This window comes from Schistocerca cancellata, chromosome 10 (genome assembly GCF_023864275.1).
Source record: "Schistocerca cancellata isolate TAMUIC-IGC-003103 chromosome 10, iqSchCanc2.1, whole genome shotgun sequence".
Classification (NCBI taxonomy): domain Eukaryota; kingdom Metazoa; phylum Arthropoda; class Insecta; order Orthoptera; family Acrididae; genus Schistocerca; species Schistocerca cancellata.
This window is the reverse complement of record NC_064635.1, coordinates 160,939,842-160,960,381: the sequence shown is the minus strand read 5'-3', so window position 1 is coordinate 160,960,381 and position 20,540 is coordinate 160,939,842. Positions and strand designations below refer to the sequence as shown.

General features: G+C 41.3%; 1 protein-coding gene across 1 annotated transcript in view; it reads right to left on the bottom strand.

Moving 5' to 3' along the window:
- Positions 1 to 463: 463 nt before the first annotated feature.
- Positions 464 to 20,540, bottom strand: part of LOC126106873 (poly [ADP-ribose] polymerase tankyrase-1-like) — a 135,371-nt gene continuing 115,294 nt past the window's right edge. Inside the window, exon 5 of the mRNA XM_049913271.1 lies at positions 464 to 1,738. Coding sequence (XP_049769228.1) covers positions 1,156 to 1,738 — 583 coding nt within the window. The 3' untranslated portion in view covers positions 464 to 1,155. The remainder of the gene's footprint in view (positions 1,739 to 20,540) is intronic.

Here is a 20,540-nt window from a genome sequence, read left to right as displayed (position 1 = left end):
ACTTCCACTGACACACACAGCTTGTCTGTAAATTTGTGGTACTCTTCATTTGTGTATAGTACCAATTGCAATCAATGACTGTCCTTCAGTTCTTGCATGATCTGTAGCTTCTAATGAAAAAGTTGAGGTGAACAGGGATAATTTATGGTGAATATTCCCTTGCACATAATTTGATGGCAACTACCTGTTTGTAAACTGAACTTTACGAGCTCTGATTAAATTGGGCACACATCACATTTGGTAGATCCCATCCTAAAGACAGACTTCAGGGTTCAGGTATTTCTGCAAATAATACCAACAACAAATTATGTCTATTGGTTAATCTAATCGCAATGATCATTTTGGGAATTACTCCTTTACTGTATATGTATATTAATATAGAAACAGCCACTTTAAAAAAGGCCATGGGTTCTACTCTTACAACACTTAGCTGTTACTTTTTTTTTATTTCTGAGTCCAAATATTTTGTGAAAGTGTATAAAGAATGACTATAGTTGGAGACACAAATGATGGTGGTTGAGTTCAGGCTTGTTCTGTGCATCTATGTCACGTATTCCCCAACAGCCAACGAGTATTCAGTAGTGTTCTCAGCACTCTGTTGTGAATGTCTTAGCCACTGCATTGAACATGATCATAGTGCATTGGTTATAAAATTTTTACTCCATTTGTTGCGAGTTGTCAAGGCTGATTGCAGTGGTAAGCAACAAATTTTGCATAAGCATGTGAGGGACATAATTTGCAGTACACACACTTTTTTCAAGTGCAGAGCAAGTGTATGCACTTACTGCAAACATTGCTTGGAACAGGCAACAATGCACTCCCCGTCCTTGTCTCGAGCTGTGCAAATCACCATCTTTTGTCGATCTAACTATAATAAGAAAATCGTACCAATTGCAATTTTCAGTTGCCTATGTGATGAACTGACAAGCTGTTGAGGTTAAGAAAAGGGCCAGATGTTTCTGAAGCAAAGTTAAGTTTCCAACCATTACTTCCTTATAGCATAATCTACTGTCTGTACAATTGTGACAGCAGGTTTGGGACATCCTGTACAACCAGCCCTCATTCCTATTCCTACCTGCACACGGATTCTGTGACAAAAGTGAAGAGCGTATATGTAAGTTTCATTTTACGCATGTCCTTGTAAGGAGGTGAGGTTCACTTCAGTAAGGCTAGCAAGTGTTCTCTTTTATACCGGTCAGCAACATCCCTGGGTGTCTCCCTTTCATTGTTCCTAATATTTTTGTCTGCACCGGCATTCAGCAGTGCCCGTACCGCAGATATGTCAAACCACTGTGCCGCCAAGTGTAGTGGCGTGCACCCGTACACGTCGGCAGCATTCACGTCACTACAAGCTTCCGCTAGGATTCCAACAATTTCTGAGTTTCTCTGTACAGCTGCGTGCAGAGGCGTTTGCAGCCACCTGTCCCTCACATCCACACATGCACCATACCGCAGTAGATACTCTGTGGTATTCTTGAGTCCTCTGGCAGCTGCACAGTGAAGGGCAGTCCTCCCACTTTCATCCTTTGCCCCCAGATCTGCCCCAGCGTTTAGCAGGCAGCCCAGAAAGGTAAAATAGTACACGGGAATTGCTGCGGCAATATGAAGGGCAGTCCTCCCCCTCACATCCCGTGTCCCCACGTCCGCCCCAGCGTTTAGCAGCTCCTGCACTTCTGTAGAATCCACAGTTTCAGCCACCTTGAGCAGCTTGCGGTCCATCTCCTCCTGAGAGGCACTCCTGCAACAGAGAATGAAAACCTGCCTCTGTACAATAAATACTTGCACACGCTATGTAAAGTTCACAAAAACAAATGCATAGTCTTGTAGCTGCACATATCTAAATAAATTGGCAAGATGTGAGTATGACAACTGCACTGAGGGTTGTGTACAAATTTAATTATGTACCTAGACAGTTTATCTATTCTGAGAATCAAGGACACTGATGGTTTTAGCCTGTTATTGACATTGATACTTGTGAGATATCGGTCCCAGGGATTCTGAGAATGTTTTAATTTCAAGTTTGCAGTTGGATGACAAATTACAAGAGAGATATTATTTTGTGTAAATAATTACAAATTAACAAATTCGGATTTTTCCCTTGCTTGTACTATGAAACCTTGCTTCTTGCCAAATTTCACTGTAGTAGGTCAACAGATAATACCCTATAGGTACGAGTGAGTTTCAGAGTTTCAAAATATGGGACACAAAATGGTCATACTTTTTCACTGAATTGACTTTGAAGTTTAAATTTTTACCCTGCCATGGGACCATAGACCTTAGTATGTGAAAAATTTGAACTTGGCATGCCAAGCTGTTCTAGAGAAAAAGGACAAACAGACATTTAAGCAGCCAGATGGATAAAAATGACAAAAAAATATTATTTCATGTTATATAATAAAAAATCAATGATTTTCGGATGTTTTCCTTAACTTGAACTGTGAGACCTTGCTTCTTGCCACATTTCATGATTTTACATCAACAAGACCTATCCTGTTGATTTTGATGAGTGAGTTTCCAAGTATCAAAATACGTGACATAAATAGCCGTATCCGTTAATTTCACTGCCTTAGAATTTTAAAATTTTTTACACCACCAAGGGAGCATAGATTTTAATATGTGACATTAATTTGAACTTAATATAAGTACTCATTCTTTAGAAACGGGTTCTTAACAATTAAGAAAGACAGGAAACAAAGCAATCCTGTAAAAGTTCTGTTTTTGCAGATTTTGGCATGGAACCCCAAAAATCAAGCTCCTCTCTTGATTTGACAGTTAAAAACAATACACAAGTCACTGCATGGTTGGAGAGAGAGGTGGAGGCTACACCTTTATGTGTAAAAAACTACAAAAGAAAGCCCCTGAAATTTAGGCCCTACAAGGATAACTGGGTATGGTACAAGCAACAGCTTATATTTAACACTGTGATCGTGAAATGGAGGGAAAAGGGAGGTGGGGGAGGGGGGGGGGGGAGCACATGCAAGAAGCCACTTGTCTTTATGAATTGTGAATTTTGGTTTACTTGTCTCATAATGTACATAATCTAAATCATTTGATTCAGGTACAGGAGACACATCAAACTGTTGTAAAATTTCACCATAAACAAAGAACAGCTGATGTTAACAGACAACATAATAGTAATAGTAATAATAATAAACAGACAACATAATTAATAATAATAATTACTATTATTATACAATTTTGTTATACATACATACAATAAAATCTAACACTTAATTACCCCTTGCTCAAGTGATCATTTCATCCTCTATAAATTATTCTATTGAATAGCAGCATTTTTTCCTCAGAATCTGCTGCAGCCTCATTTTTAAAATTCTGGCTACATATTAAATACGTTTTTGCCCATTAACTTGTTATATATTGTCATACCCATATACTGTGGAGTCAATGCATATAATTTCAACAGGTGTGTGGGCAGCATAAAATTATTTTTATTTCTTGTGTTATTTGTATGGTTAAAATGATTCTCCTCAAATAATTAGTTTCTGCTGTGTAGGAAAATTATGATTTCATGAATGTATATGGAGGGAACAGTTAGGATTTGTAGTTTCCGAAATAATGGGAGACAAGAATCTGTTTGCTGTGCAGTACACACATGTCGGACTATTTCATTTTGTAGTTTCAGTTTTCGAGATACACTACCTGAACTTCCCCAGAAAATTATCCCATATCTAGTCCCCCCATTAGGATCTACAGGCAGGGACTACTCGAGAGGATGTCGTTATCAGGAATAAGAAAACTGGCGTTCTATGGATCGGAGCGTGGAATGTCAGATCCCTTAATTGGGCAGGTAGGTTAGAAAATTTAAAAAGGGAAATGGATAGGTTAAAGTTAGATATAGTGGGAATTAGTGAAGTTCGTTGGCAGGAGGAACAAGACTTCTGGTCAGGTGACTACAGGGTTATAAACACAAAATCTAATAGGGGTAATGCAGGAGTAGGTTTAATAATGAATAGGAAAATAAGAATGCGGGTAACCTACTACAAACAGAATAGTGAACACATTATTGTGGCCAAGATAGATACGAAGCCCACGCCTACTACAGTAGTACAAGTTTATATGCAAACTAGCTCTGCAGATGACGAAGAAATTGAAGAAATGTATGATGAAATAAAAGAAATTATTCAGATAGTGAAGAGAGATGAAAATTTAATAGTCATGGGTGACTGGAATTCGTCAGTAGGAAAAGGGAGAGAAGGGAAGGTAGTAGGTGAATATGGATTTGGGGTAAGAAACAAAAGAGGAAGCCACCTGGTAGAATTTTGCACAGAGCACAACCTAATCATAGCTAACTCTTGGTTCAAGAATCATAAAAGAAGGGTTGTATACATGGAAGAATCCTGGAGATAGTAGAAGGTATCAGATAGATTATATAATGGTAAGACAGAGATTTAGGAACCAGATTTTAAGTTGTAAGACATTTCCAGGGGCAGATGTGGACTCTGGCCACAATCTATTGGTTATGAACTGTAGATTAAAACTGAAGAAACTGCAAAAAGGTGGGAATTTGAGGACCTGGATAAACTGACTAAATCAGAGGTTGAACAAAGTTTCATGGAGATCATAAGGGAAAAATTGACAAGAATGGGGGAAAGAAATACAGTAGAAGAAGAATGGGTAGCTTTGAGGGATGAAGTGGTGAAGGCAGCAGAGGATCAAGTCGGTAAAAAGACGAGGGCTAGTAGAAATCCGTAGTTAACAGAAGAAATATTGAATTTAATTGATGAAAGGAGAAAATATAAAAATGCAGTAAATGAAGTAGGCAGAAAGGAATATAAACGTCTCAAAAATGAGATCGACAGGAAGGCAAAATGGCTAAGCAGGCATGGCTAGAGGACAAATGTAAGGATGTAGAGGCTTATCTCACTAGGGGTAAGATAGATACTGCCTACAGGAAAATTAAAGAGATCTTTGGAGAAAAGAGAACCACCTGCATGAATATCAAGAGCTCAGATGGAAACCCAGTTCTAAGCAAAGAAGGGAAAGCAGAAAGGTGGAAGGAGTATATAGAGAGGCTATTCAAGGGCGATGTTCTTGAGGACAATATTATGGAAATGGAAGAGGATGTAGATGAAGATGAAATGGGAGATATGATACTGCGTGAAGAGTTTGACAGAGCACTGAAAGACCTAAGTCGAAACAAGGCCCCGGGAGTAGACAACATTTCGTTAGAACTACTGACAGCCTTGGGAGAGCCAGTCCTGACATAACTCTACCATCTGGTGAGCAAAATGTATGAGACAGGTGAAATACCCTCAGATTTCAAGAAAAATATAATAATTCCAATCCCAAAGAAAGCAGGTGTTGACAGATGTGAAAATTACCGAACTATCAGTTTAATAAATCACAGCTGCAAAATACTAACATGAATTCTTTACAGACGAATGGAAAAACTAGTAGAAGCCGACCTCGGGGAAGATCAGTTTGGATTCCGTAGAAATATTGGAACACGTGAGGCAATACTGACCCTACGACTTATCTTAGAAGCTAGATTAAGGAAAGGCAAACCTATGTTCCTGGCATTTGTAGACTTAGAGAAAGCTTTCGACAATGTTGACTGGAATACTCTCTTTCAAATTCTGAAGGTGGCAGGGGTAAAATACAGGGAGGGAAAAGCTATTTACAATTTGTATAGAAACCAGATGGCAGTTATAAGAGTCGAGGGACATCAAAGGGAAGCAGTGGTTGGGAAGGGAGTGAGACAGGGTTGTAGCCTCTCCCCATTGTTTTTCAATCTGTATATTGAACAAGCAGTAAAGGAAACAAAAGAAAAATTCGGAGTAGGTATTAAAATCCATGGAAAAGAAATAAAAACTTTAAGGTGCGCCGATGACATTGTAATTCTGTCAGCGACAGCAAAGGACTTAGAAGAGCAGTTGAAAGGAATGGATAGTGTCTTGAAAGGAGGATATAAGATGAACATCAACAAAAGCAAAATGAGGATAATGGAATGTAGTCAAATTAAGTTGGGTGATGCTGAGGGAATTAGATTAGGAAATGAGACGCTTAAAGTAGTAAAGGAGTTTTGCTGTTTGGGGAGCAAAATAACTGATGATGGTCGATGTAGAGAGGATATAAAATGTAGACTGGCAATGGCAAGGAAAGCGTTTTTGAAGAAGAGAAATTTGTTAACAACGAGTATATATTTAAGTGTCAGGAAGTCGTTTCTGAAAGTATTTGTATGGAGTGTAGCCATGTATGGAAGCGAAACATGGACACTAAATAGTTTGGACAAGTAGAAAATAGAAGCTTTCGAAATGTGGTGCTACAGAAGAATGCTGAAGATTAGATGTGTAGATCACATAACTAATGAGGAGGTATTGAATAGGATTGGGGAGAAGAGGAGTTTGTGGCACAACTTGACTAGAAGAAGGGATCAGTTGGTAGGACATGTTCTGAGGCATCAAGGGACCACCAGTTTAGTATTGGAGGGCAGCGTGGAGGGTAAAAATCATAGAGGGAGACTAAGAGATGAATACACTAAGCAGATTCAGAAGGATGTATGTTGCACTAGGTACTGGGAGATGAAGAAGCTTACACAGAATAGAGTAGCATGGAGAGCTGCATCAAACCAGTCTCAGGACTGAAGACCACAACAACAACATCTAATGACAGATTCAAAATAACCATGGTAAGCTATTTTTGAGTATTCAAGTCAGTGGAATTTGCTAGTATTTGCATTGCAAAAGCAAAACTGCTTAGTGTCCTGATGGAAAGGGGGGTCACTGTGGTGTCAATGACTGCTGATTGTTAAGGATCTAAATTTCAAGACATGTTTACCTTCAAGGATGGTTTATCAATGGTAGGGCTCATCAGAGTTTTCTCTAGATCTGTGAAGCTCATGCAAGACTATGGGTGGAAAAGAAATCACGTTTTGGTCATCACATTTCAGGATATACATGTCATTAAAGGTTTGGTAATTCTAAAGGAATAATATTAGTGTTTAATGCTCCTTTCAGAACAAAGTCATCAGAGAGAGCAAAAATTTTGATTGGGCAAAAATATGGCTTCTTATATCCACAGGGGTGGGGGAGGCGGGGGGGGGGGGGGGGGGCTGATAGTGGGCGTGCGAGTATGCGTGTGCCTGTGTGTGTGTGTGTGTGTGTGTGTGTGTGTCTGTGTGTGTGTGAGAGAGAGAGAGAGAGAGAGAGAGAGAGAGAGAGAGAAGATAAAAACAGCAGGAAATAAAAGAGTGAAAAGTTGAAATTTAACATGATTTCCCAATGCTACAAGTGTATACACATTTTTTCCCATTTGTATTAATTTCTGCACTTTTAATGGTTTGAAAACGATTAGTGATACATTATGACTGTAGAGAGCAAGTCTATTGAAATGAAAAGTGTGTGGTGTGCAGATGGCATGAGAGGACGTAAGAAAATATACAATTTTTCTTGATAATGGAGCTGACTGTTTTTATTATATCTTGATGAGGAGTTTTGCAGAATTATATTGCCATGGAAAGAATTATTGAAGCAGTGTCAAGTGTACATAGAATGGATGCAGATGCATTTCTTTCAGTTTTCTGGGTATGCTTTTGCAAGGCTTCTTTCTTAAAGTGGATACAATTTTAACATTACAGTATTTTTATTACACACTCCAATAAGCCCCACTAACCTGGGACAATTTTGACTCTTACGATGATTATCTTTTAATTTTTTTATGAACAACCACAAGATGGCACTACTAAGATGTGACATTACAATTATTTTAAAATCTGTCAATTATTTTACAAACAACGGTAGCTCAGACAAAGCGTGTACAGCAATTTTCATTACCTCAGGAACCTGTTCCATTCTTCCAAAACATTGTTTTTAAGATACCAACATTAGTGTGGAAAAACTGTTTACAGAACTGGTTACAATGTGTACAAATGTGTATAAATTTCAAAGGTGAATATTTTGAGAAACCGTCTAACAATTGGCACCAAAAATTTTTCAATAATTGTTTTTGTCAAACTTAATTCCAACTTTCTCACATCCCTGCTAACTGAACATCATACTGATCCCATAGACCTTAATGGTATTTCAGTGTAAAACACAGATAAAACTCTTTGACGCAGCCAGAACACAGTCTGCTATCTTTAAACACTTTGCTGCCTCAGTGCAGCACTGATACATGAACCTGAAATTTATAGCAGGTACTAAAAATAATTTTGCACAATCCACTTGATTTAGTTAAGAAAACCATCCCACACACAGATAGGTGAGCATTTTGGTAGACACTGAACCTGCATTCCAAAAGCACTGATCATGTGATACCCAATGTGCACCTGCTATAGATGACAAAACACAGAGAGGGAATCAGAGCATCACACTGACATCTAATAGAGAAAGTTTATTCTTAGGAGGCCAGGCTGGCTGACCTGAGAGCTTCTGGTGGGCTGAATACCACATGTGCCACATGGATGGGGAGTTTGGAGACAGAAGTAAAGTTTTATTTTCCCTAAGGAGGTGTGACAAGATTTGTACTGTTCATGTCCTACATTATTTTCATTTATTCACCATGTTTCCATTTCTCATAATGAAGAACCTTCAGGAATGTGGATGTTGAAGAAATTGTATTTGCAGTGGGCAATAACATTGAGAAAGGGCAAAGAGTTTTCTTTTGCTAATTTTGTAGTTAACAGGATGTTCCCATTAAATACAGTTGAGGTGTATCTAAGGAGATGTCTTTGAACTTTCCCACAAACTGATTTGCAACTGCTGGACTTAATGGGCTTCCTGTCACAATACCATCTGTTGATCATAATACTGACTGTTGTAGAAAAAAATAGGTTGATGTGTGCCTAAGTAACTTGACTATAGCACTTTGAAAGTAGTCTTTGGTAGGCACATTTGTTAACAGTGCCACCACATTAGAGCTGACCATAATGTCCCCCTTTGTAGCTATTTGGTTTGTGCGTAAGTTTGTAACATTTTTCTATACATTTAATAAACACAACAGATACACAGTCATCAATAACACATTCACTGTCACTATTTACAATGGTTTGCCAATGCTGGGGTAACTTTTTGATTTTGCGATTATTGAAATCGTGTGGTTTTGAGACAAATAACACACTGAACCTTGTTTGGAGCGCATTTTCATCTGAAAGGGAAGTTCCTCAAAGGCTGTTCGATAGAGAGAGAAAAAGGTGAAAGTATGACAGTGAAAGCTCAGGCGAAGTGGCTGCGAAATGACTTCCTAACCCAGCTCCTGTATAGTGTCTTGTCAGACTAGCAGAATGCGGGTGGGTACTGTTGTGGAGTAGCATCACTTCATGCAGTCTTCCTGGTTGTCATTCTTGGATTGCGCCGGCAAGACATCTGAGTTACTGGCAGTAAATATGTTAGCATAAAGATGCTAGTAATGGATGGGAATGGTTGGCATTGTTCACAAACCAACTGATGACGGGCAAACACATGCCCATACGGTTACCCACTGTTTTTCTTATTTTGGCTGAGAGCATGCAGAACCCATGCACCAAATTTTTGAATCTCCCCCACTACATGCAGATGTTGCACGATGGTGGAATGATCACAGTTCATCACATTTTCCAGTTCTCATGTATACTGACATGTATGACTGTGAATTAATGTGTTTAGAATGATCTTCATCAAACCCTGAAGATTCCTGAATGTGGAGAGCCAATAATGTCAAAAAAGATCCTCCTTAAAATGAGAGAACCAGTTTCTTGCCAGCCTCTGTCCAATAGTATTATCTCCACACACATCACAAATGTTTCTGGCTGGCTCCGCTGCTATCATCCCTCTACTGAACTTCAGCAGAAGAATATGTTGGGAATGCTCCAATTTCTCCTATTGGCATTCCATTTTCTAGAGTCCACAGCTCCATTCACTGTCTCCAAATGACAAAATGGTAATATGCAAACTCAAACAGCAACAATGAACTGCTAAGAAAAAAATGACAATTGATAAATAAATCCTCACAACCAGAATAACCAAATGCAAAACAAAAACGATGTGAACCTATGCACCAATCTCTTATAAAGATGGTTAATTTGGCTGATTAAATATGATTTCATTTGCATTGAAATTAGTGGTATGGAGGAAGCCTCATACCATTGTGCCCTTTTACCATAGCCAGATCTTTGATCTGGTAACAGAGTGTTTTTGGCTTTTGCAGATTTTCATTAACTTTGCCTGATTCGTGATAAGTTTCTTTTTCTCTGATGCAACGTCTCTGTAACCATAATAAACTATCTACATTTTCGCACTGCACTGTCTGAGCTTTTTCTGGGGAAGTAGTGAAAACAGACAAAATTTTAAAAATAGGGGAAACCGAAAGAGGAAGTCATTGGAGGAGACAATCTACTGTATTTGGCAAAGAAAGTAATGCAGGAGCTGGCAGTAAAAGTTGATTAGTACAGTTTAGTGAAAAACAAAAACACACAAAAACATGAAAGCATCGCATAGGAGCAAAGTAAGTGGACTTGAGAAAGAAAATTTCTGTCAAATTTGCAATCTGCTAAAATCATGCCCTTAAATGAGGTCCATTCTGTCCAATATTTTTCCCATCACACCTTGAATAGCTTTTTGTCTCTCTCGTAATCTCCACAATATCCTTGTCAGACCCTACACTCCTGCACCAATTTCCCTACCCTACACCTCCTATCCCTGTGACCACCCCCCCGTAAGCCTTGCTCTATGCACCCTTCTACCACCACCAATATCAGCCCTGTAACTAGCAAAACATATGCTATTAAAGGAAGAGAGAGATGTGGAATGACATGTCATGTACCAGCTGTTATGTAAACACTGTTTGGCCTTTTACAATGGCATGACTACTGCCAAGTTATCAGTTAGGGTAAATGGGTATAGCTAGATGGTGTATACTGGCAACACCCAATATCCTGTTGCAGAGCACACACTACAATATAACACTCTGACTTGGTGCATGTTTCACCACACGTGCCATTTGAATTATTCCCCCAGACACTAGTTTCTCAGAACTCTGCAGTTGGGAAGTGGCGCTACAAATCCTTGGTTCTTGCCACTCACCTGACCTTAATTTACGTTAATTTCTCCAGCCACTCCATTTCTCCTCGGTAACTATTCCTTTCTTCACTCCCTTTTCATTTTCTACATCTTTTTTCTGACCAAATTCAAACAAAAAACTAGATGATAATCATCAAGAATTGAAGGCAGATAATCAAAAATTGAAGGCAGAGAGAGATTCAAACATGAAATGCATGACATGTTGGAAAAACATGTAACAGATATTCATAATGACTTGCAAGAGTTATTCACAGATTTGAAAAATGGGCTTACAGGATCGACAAATACTGAACAAGACAGTAAACACCATTCTGAAGAGAAAATATCTTAGATGGCTGAAGTTCAGTCCCAATTAATAGTACCATAACAAGAAGTTCATCATGTTACTGAATCAAGTACAATCATTCATGATGTAATTGTTATTATGCAAAAATCGTGATTAAAGTAATTCAGACACAAGCCAACTTCTGATGTAAGCGGCATGTTCAGAAAGTAACTGTATTTTTTATATATATATATATATATATATATATATATATATATATATATATATATATATATATATATATATATATATATATATATGAATATAATAGAGGGAAACATTCCACGTGGGAAAAATATATTTAAAAAGAAAGATGATTTGACTTACCAAACAAAAGCGCTGGCAGGTCGATAGACACACAAACAAACACAAACATACACACAAAATTCTAGCTTTCGCAACCAACTGTTGCCTCGTCAGGAAAGAGGGAAGGAGAGGGAAAGACAAAAGGATTTGGGTTTTAAGGGAGAGGGTAAGGAGTCATTCCAATCCCGGGAGCGGAAAGACTTACCTTAGGGGGGAAAAAGGACAGGTATACACTCGCACACACACACATATCCATCCGCATATACACAGACACAAGCAGACATTTCAATCATCTTTCTTTTTATATATATATATATATATATATATATATATATATATATATATATATATATATATATATATATATATATAGTTATAATAGAAGGAAACATTCCACGAAGGAAAAATATATCTAAAAACAAAGATGATGTGACTTACCAAATGAAAGTGCTGGCAGGTCGACAGACACACAAATGAACACAAACATACACACAAAATTCAAGCTTTCGCAACAAACTGTTGCCTCATCAGGAAAGAGGGAAGGAGAGGGAAAGACGAAAGGATGTGGGTTTTAAGGGAGAGGGTAAGGAGTCATTCCAGTCCCGGGAGCGGAAAGACTTACCTTAGAGGGAAAAAAGGACGGGTACACACTCGCACACACACACATATCCATCCACACATATACAGACCATGAAAGATAGAAATATATGGGGAGAGAGAAAGGTGAACTAGAAAGCAATTGGAGATCTGGTATGAAAAAAGGCGAAAAAGTGTTGGTTAAGTTGATCTTGTATTGAACTTGGGTTGGTAGACAGCGATGTACAAAAAGGTTAGGTGGTTGTGTTGCCGCTAAATCACGTTAAAGGACGGAGAAATTCGGGAAAATTTCGAGAAAATTTCGAAAAAACGCATTAAAGGAGTGGTGTTGTGGTGAAAGATTACGAAAATGGGGCTAACAATTGTAGAAAAAATGACGTTAAAACCTGTGGGGAGCGGCTAAAATGACGTTAAAGGACGGAGAAATTCGGGAAAATTTCGAGAAAATTTCGAAAAAACGTATTAAAGGAGTGGTGTTGTGGTGAAAGATTACGAAAATGGGGCTAACAATTGTAGAAAAAATGACGTTACAACCTGTGGGGAGCGGCTAAAATGATCAGTGATGTGCGAAAAACGGAAGTGGAAATAAAGTTAAAGTTACTAGAACTAGCCGAAATGGTTGTTAAATACGTGAAAGCAGCTGTTATTGAACTAGAAACGGTGGATTTTATAGCAGCGGTAGTGTTGAAAGCGGAAAATAAAATCTTTTGGTTATGGTTGGGAAGTGGGTTACGTATTGTTGAGCATATTTATGGCGGGATAAAATTGTATAGTAGATTACGGTAAAAGGGGAAGGTGAATACAAAGTGAAACTACTGGTAAAAACAGAAAGAGAAAATAAAGAGAAAAAAGAGAAATAAGACGACAGGAAAGATTTCGAAATGTAAAGGCGACAATAACAAACGTAATTGTTGGGTTCAAATTAATGATATGGTTATAATAGAAGGAAACATTCCACGAAGGAAAAATATATCTAAAAACAAAGATGATGTGACTTACCAAATGAAAGTGCTGGCAGGTCGACAGACACACAAATGAACACAAACATACACACAAAATTCAAGCTTTCGCAACAAACTGTTGCCTCATCAGGAAAGAGGGAAGGAGAGGGAAAGACGAAAGGATGTGGGTTTTAAGGGAGAGGGTAAGGAGTCATTCCAGTCCCGGGAGCGGAAAGACTTACCTTAGAGGGAAAAAAGGACGGGTACACACTCGCACACACACACATATCCATCCACACATATACAGACCAGAAATGTATATGTGTGGATGGATATGTGTGTGTGTGCGAGTGTGTACCCGTCCTTTTTTCCCTCTAAGGTAAGTCTTTCCGCTCCCGGGACTGGAATGACTCCTTACCCTCTCCCTTAAAACCCACATCCTTTCGTCTTTCCCTCTCCTTCCCTCTTTCCTGATGAGGCAACAGTTTGTTGCGAAAGCTTGAATTTTGTGTGTATGTTTGTGTTCATTTGTGTGTCTGTCGACCTGCCAGCACTTTCATTTGGTAAGTCACATCATCTTTGTTTTTAGATATATATATATATATATATATATATATATAATAGAAGGAAACATTCCACGAAGGAAAAATATACCTAAAAACAAAGATGATGTGACTTACCAAATGAAAGTGCTGGCAGGTCGACAGACACACAAACGAACACAAACATACACACAAAATTCAAGCTTTCGCAACAAACTGTTGCCTCATCAGGAAAGAGGGAAGGAGAGGGAAAGACGAAAGGATGTGGGTTTTAAGGGAGAGGGTAAGGAGTCATTCCAGTCCCGGGAGCGGAAAGACTTACTTTAGGGGGAAAAAAGGACGGGTATACACTCGCACACACACACATATCCATCCACACCTATACACACAAGCAGTCATATTTAAAGACAAAGAGTTTGGGCAGAGATGTCAGTCGAGGCAGAAGTGCAGAGGCAAAGATGTTGTTGAATGACAGGTGAGGTATGAGTGGCGGCAACTTGAAATTAGCGGAGATTGAGGCCTGGTGGATAACGGGAAGAGAGGATACATTGAAGAGCAAGTTCCCATCTCCGGAGTTCGGATAGGCTGGTGTTAGTAGGAAGTATCCAGATAACCCGGACAGTGTAACACTGCGCCAAGGTGTGCTGGTCGTGCACCAAGGCATGTTTAGCCACAGGGTGATCCTCATTACCAACAAACACTGTCTGCCTGTGTCCATTCATGCGAATGGACAGTTTGTTGCTGGTCATTCCCACATAGAACGCTTCACAGTGTAGGCAGGTCAGTTGGTAAATCACGTGGGTGCTTTCACACGTGGCTCTGCCTTTGATTGTGTACACCTTCTGGGTTACAGGACTGGAGTAGGTGGTGGTGGGAGGGTGCATGGGACAGGTTTTACACCGGGGGCGGTTACAAGGGTAGGAGCCAGAGGGTAGGGAAGGTGGTTTGGGGATTTCGTAGGGATGAACTAAGAGGTTACGAAGGTTAGGTGGACGGCGGAAGGACACTCTTGGTGGAGTGGGGAGGATTTCATGAAGGATGGATCTCATTTCAGGGCAGGATTTGAGGAAGTCGTATCCCTGCTGGAGAGCTTTTGCATCCCGTAACTACCCTCCCGACCTGGTACAGAAGCAAATAACCAGAGCCACTTCCTCATCTCCTCAAACCCGGAACCTTCCACAGAAGAACCCCAAAAGTGCCCCACTTGTGACAGGATACTTTCCGGGACTGGATCAGATTCTGAATGTGGCTCTCCAGCAGGGATACGACTTCCTCAAATCCTGCCCTGAAATGAGATCCATCCTTCATGAAATCCTCCCCACTCCACCAAGAGTGTCTTTCCGCCGTCCACCTAACCTTCGTAACCTCTTAGTTCATCCCTATGAAATCCCCAAACCACCTTCCCTACCCTCTGGCTCCTACCCCTGTAACCGCCCCCGGTGTAAAACCTGTCCCATGCACCCTCCCACCACCACCTATTCCAGTCCTGTAATCAGGAAGGTGTACACGATCAAAGGCAGAGCCACGTGTGAAAGCACCCACGTGATTTACCAACTGACCTGCCTACACTGTGAAGCGTTCTATGTGGGAATGACCAGCAACAAACTGTCCATTCGCATGAATGGACACAGGCAGACAGTGTTTGTTGGTAATGAGGATCACCCTGTGGCTAAACATGCCTTGGTGCACGGCCAGCACATCTTGGCACAGTGTTACACCATCCGGGTTATCTGGATACTTCCCACTAACACCAACCTGTCAGAACTCCGGAGATGGGAACTTGTCCTTCAGCATATCCTCTCTTCTCGCTATCCGCCAGGCCTCAATCTCCGCTAATTTCTAATTTCAATTTGCCACCGCTCATACCTCACCTGTCTTTCAACATCATCTTTGCCTCTGTACTTCCACCTCGACTGACATCTCTGCCCAAACTCTTTGCCTTTACAAATGTCTGCTTGTGTCTGTGTATATGCGGATGGATATGTGTGTGTGTGTGCGCGAGTGTATACCTGTCCTTTTTTCCCCCTAAGGTAAGTCTTTCCGCTCCCGGGATTGGAATGACTCCTTACCCTCTCCCTTAAAACCCATATCCTTTTGTCTTTCCCTCTCCTTCCCTCTTTCCTGACGAGGCAACCGTTGGTTGCGAAAGCTAGAATTTTGTGTGTATGTTTGTGTTTGTTTGTGTGTCTATCGACCTGCCAGCGCTTTTGTTTGGTAAGTCTCATCATCTTTCTTTTTAGATATATTTTTCCCACGTGGAATGTTTCCCTCTTTTTTATTCATATCGTTAATTTGAACCCAACAATCACGTTTGTTATTGTTATTGTTATTGACACTGTTACATTTCGTAGTCTTTTCTGTCGTCTTATTTCCTCCTTCTGTTTTTGCCAGCAGTTTCACTTTCTATTCACCTTCTCCTTTCTTACTGTAATTCAGTATACAATTTTATCCCGCCGATATATACTCAATAATACGTAACCCACTTCCAAACCATAACCAAAAAATTTTTATCCGCTTTGCTGCTATAAAATCCACCGTTTCCAGTTCACAAACAGTTCCTTTCAGCTATTAAACAACCTTTTCGGCTAGTTTTAATAACTTTTGCTTCATTTCCATTTCCGTTTTTCTCACATCACCGATCATTTTTAGCCGCTTCCCACAGGTTTTAACGTCATTATTTCTTCATCAGACAATTGTTAGCTTCATTTCCATAATCTGCCACCACCAAACCACTCCTTTTAATACATCCTCACGTAGTTGATTCGAAATTTTCCTGTATTTCTCTACCCTTTAACGTGTTTTGGCGGCAACACAACCACCTAACCTTTATGCACATCATTATCTACCTACACAATTTCACCACAGGATCAACATAGCCCAGCTCTAACCAACCCTTTTTCGCCTTTTTTCACACCAGATCTCCATTTGCTTTCTAGTTTTACCTTTATCTCTCCCCATATATTTTTATATTTATTTTCATTTTCATTTCAGCCTCATGTTCCACTTTCCACCTTCTAGTACCATGTCACCCTCACAACACCTCCACAACGACCCCATTAAGTTCTATTTACATTCCCTCCGCAAACATGCCTTCGCCCTAGCCAGATTACACTCCCATATTTTATTTTCTGAGGCTTGTCTGACATTTGGCATCATCCCCAAAGGCCTCACACTTAAAGTTCCCATCTCTGGCTGCAACCCTTCTTTCCATCAGTCCCTATACCAGTTCCAAACCGAACAATCCATTGCCCTCACCCACCTAATCCTTCACCTACACATCCACTCAGCCAATCAACACACCCATCAACTCCTATCCTTAATAAAAGTCCTCAATCTTTCCTCTCCCACATCCACACCAGTTGTTCAGAGCATCCTCCTACAGGCCACCCGCAAATTAGAATAGCATGCCACCCTCCACCTTAAAAAACTATCCAATCTCTTGGTTTCCCACCTCTGGAAAGGCAACTCACTCACCCTTCACAACCTTTCCAGCAAACCTCAACCTCCTCTCATTGCACACAAACCCAGTCTCTCCCATCTACTCAATCTCCCACTTCCAGCTCCACTCCCTCCAAAACCTCAAAATTCCAATCAAGACATTCTGGAACCACAACACCCCAATTCAGTAGTTAACCTTTCCTCCAAACCTCTCTCCCAATCCGAAACCTCTGTCCTATCCAAAGGCCTCACCTTCAGCCCCACTCCCAGATTTAACCAAACAGCCCTCGTCAAAGATTTACTGTCCTACACCCGTACTCTCTGCTGGAAATATCACTTTGCCATGAAGAAAAATGATCCTAATCGTACTCCAAATGATCCAACTCCCCAAGACACTATCCAAATTGAACCATGCCTGGAACAGTTCCGTCCTCTGTCACAGCGGGACCCACCTCCTCTTCCTCAAAATCACCCTCTCCTAACATTCCAGGAATTTCTGACTTCCAGCCTTGCCTCTCAGTCCTTCTTAAAAAACCTTAATCCTACTCCCAACATCACCACTGCTGAAGCCCAGGCTATCTGTGATCTGAAGGCTGACCGATCCATCGTCATTCTTCCGGCGGACAAGGGTTCCACGACTGTGGTACTTGATCGTCGGGAGTATGTGGCTGAGGGACTGCGTCAGCTTTCAGACAACACCACTTACAAAGTTTGCCAAGGTAATCCCATTCCTGATGTCCAGGCGGAGCTTCAAGGAATCCTCAGAACCTTAGGCCCCCTACAAAACCTTTCACCTGACTCCATCAACCTCCTGACCCCACCAACACCCCGCACCCCTACCTTCTACCTTCTTCCCAAAATTCACAAACCCAATCATCCCGGCCGTCCCATTGTAGCTGGTTACCAAGCCCCCACAGAACGCATCTCTGCCTACGTAGATCAACACCTTCAACCCATTACATGCAGTCTCCCATCCTTCATCAAAGACACCAACGACTTTCTCGAACGCCTGGAATCCCCACCCAGTCTGTTACCCCCGGAAACCATCCTTGTAACCATTGATGCCACTTCCTTATACACAAATATTCCGCATGTCCAGGGCCTCGCTGCGATGGAGCACTTCCTTTCACGCCGATCACCTGCCGCCCTACCTAAAACCTCTTTCCTCATTACCTTAGCCAGCTTCATCCTGACCCACAACTTCTTCACTTTTGAAGGCAAGACATACCAACAATGAAAGGGAACAGCCATGGGTACCAGGATGGCCCCCTCGTACGCCAACCTATTCATGGGTCGCTTAGAGGAAGCCTTCTTGGTTACCCAGGCCTGCCAACCCAAAGTTTGGTACAGATTTATTGATGATATTTTCATGATCTGGACTCACAGTGAAGAAGAACTCCAGAATTTCCTCTCCAACCTCAACTCCTTTGGTTCCATCAGATTCACCTGGTCCTACTCTAAATCCCATGCCACTTTCCTTGACGTTGACCTCCACCTGTCCAATGGCCAGCTTCACACGTCCGTCCACATCAAACCCACCAACAAGCAACAGTACCTCCATTATGACAGCTGCCACCCATTCCACATCAAACGGTCCCTTCCCTACAGCCTAGGTCTTCGTGGCAAACGAATCTGCTCCAGTCCGGAATCCTTGAACCATTACACCAACAACCTGAAAACAGCTTTTGCATCCCGTAACTACCCTCCCGACCTGGTACAGAAGCAAATAACCAGAGCCACTTCCTCATCTCCTCAAACCCGGAACCTTCCACAGAAGAACCCCAAAAGTGCCCCACTTGTGACAGGATACTTTCCGGGACTGGATCAGATTCTGAATGTGGCTCTCCAGCAGGGATACGACTTCCTCAAATCCTGCCCTGAAATGAGATCCATCCTTCATGAAATCCTCCCCACTCCACCAAGAGTGTCTTTCCGCCGTCCACCTAACCTTCGTAACCTCTTAGTTCATCCCTATGAAATCCCCAAACCACCTTCCCTACCCTCTGGCTCCTACCCCTGTAACCGCCCCCAGTGTAAAACCTGTCCCATGCACCCTCCCACCACCACCTATTCCAGTCCTGTAACCCGGAAGGTGTACACGATCAAAGGCAGAGCCACGTGTGAAAGCACCCACGTGATTTACCAACTGACCTGCCTACACTGTGAAGCGTTCTATGTGGGAATGACCAGCAACAAACTGTCCATTCGCATGAATGGACACAGGCAGACAGTGTTTGTTGGTAATGAGGATCACCCTGTGGCTAAACATGCCTTGGTGCATGGCCAGCACATCTTGGCACAGTATTACACCGTCCGGGTTATCTGGATACTTTCCATAACACCAACCTGTCAGAACTCCGGAGATGGGAACTTGCCCTTCAGCATATCCTCTCTTCTCGCTATCCGCCAGGCCTCAATCTCCGCTAATTTCTAATTTCAATTTGCTGCCGCTCATACCTCACCTGTCTTTCAACATCATCTTTGCCTCTGTACTTCCGCCCCGACTGACATCTCTGCCCAAACTCTTTGCCTTTACAAATGTCTGCTTGTGTCTGTGTATATGCGGATGGATATGTGTGTGTGTGCGCGAGTGTATACCTTTCCTTTTTTCCCCCTAAGGTAAGTCTTTCCGCTCCCGGGATTGGAATGACTCCTTACCCTCTCCGTTAAAACCCATATCCTTTTGTCTTTCCCTCTCCTTCCCTCTTTCCTGATGAGGCAACCGTTGGTTGCGAAAGCTAGAATTTTGTGTGTATGTTTGTGTTTGTTTGTGTGTCTATCGACCTGCCAGCGCTTTTGTTTGGTAAGTCTCATCATCTTTCTTTTTATATATATATATATATATATATATATAATAGAAGGAAACATTCCACGTGGGAAAAATATATCTAAAAACGTCGTCAGGAAAGAGGGAAGGAGAGGAAAAGACGAAAGGATTTCTGTTTTAAGGGAGAGGGTAAGGAGTCATTCCAATCCCGGGAGCGGAGAGACTTACCTTAGGGGGAAAAAAGGACGGGTATACACTCGCGCGCGCGCGCCCACACACACACACACACACACACACACACACACACATTGTGTGTATGTTTGTGTTTGTTTGTGTATCTATCTACGTGCCAGCGCTTTCGTTTGGTAAGTCAAATCATCTTTGTTTTTATATATATATATATATATATATAGGAAAAATGTTATTGAAAAAGATACAAGATATTATAGATGCACTTGACTATTTCTCCACATAATTGCAATCCCATTCAATGCATGTGGTGAGCCTTGACAAGCTTCTTTGTGCCCTCCTCAAAGAACTTTCCTGCTAAATGCCCCTGCCCCCCCCCCCCCCGCCCTCCCCCCCCCCCCACCACTTCAGGGCCTCTTT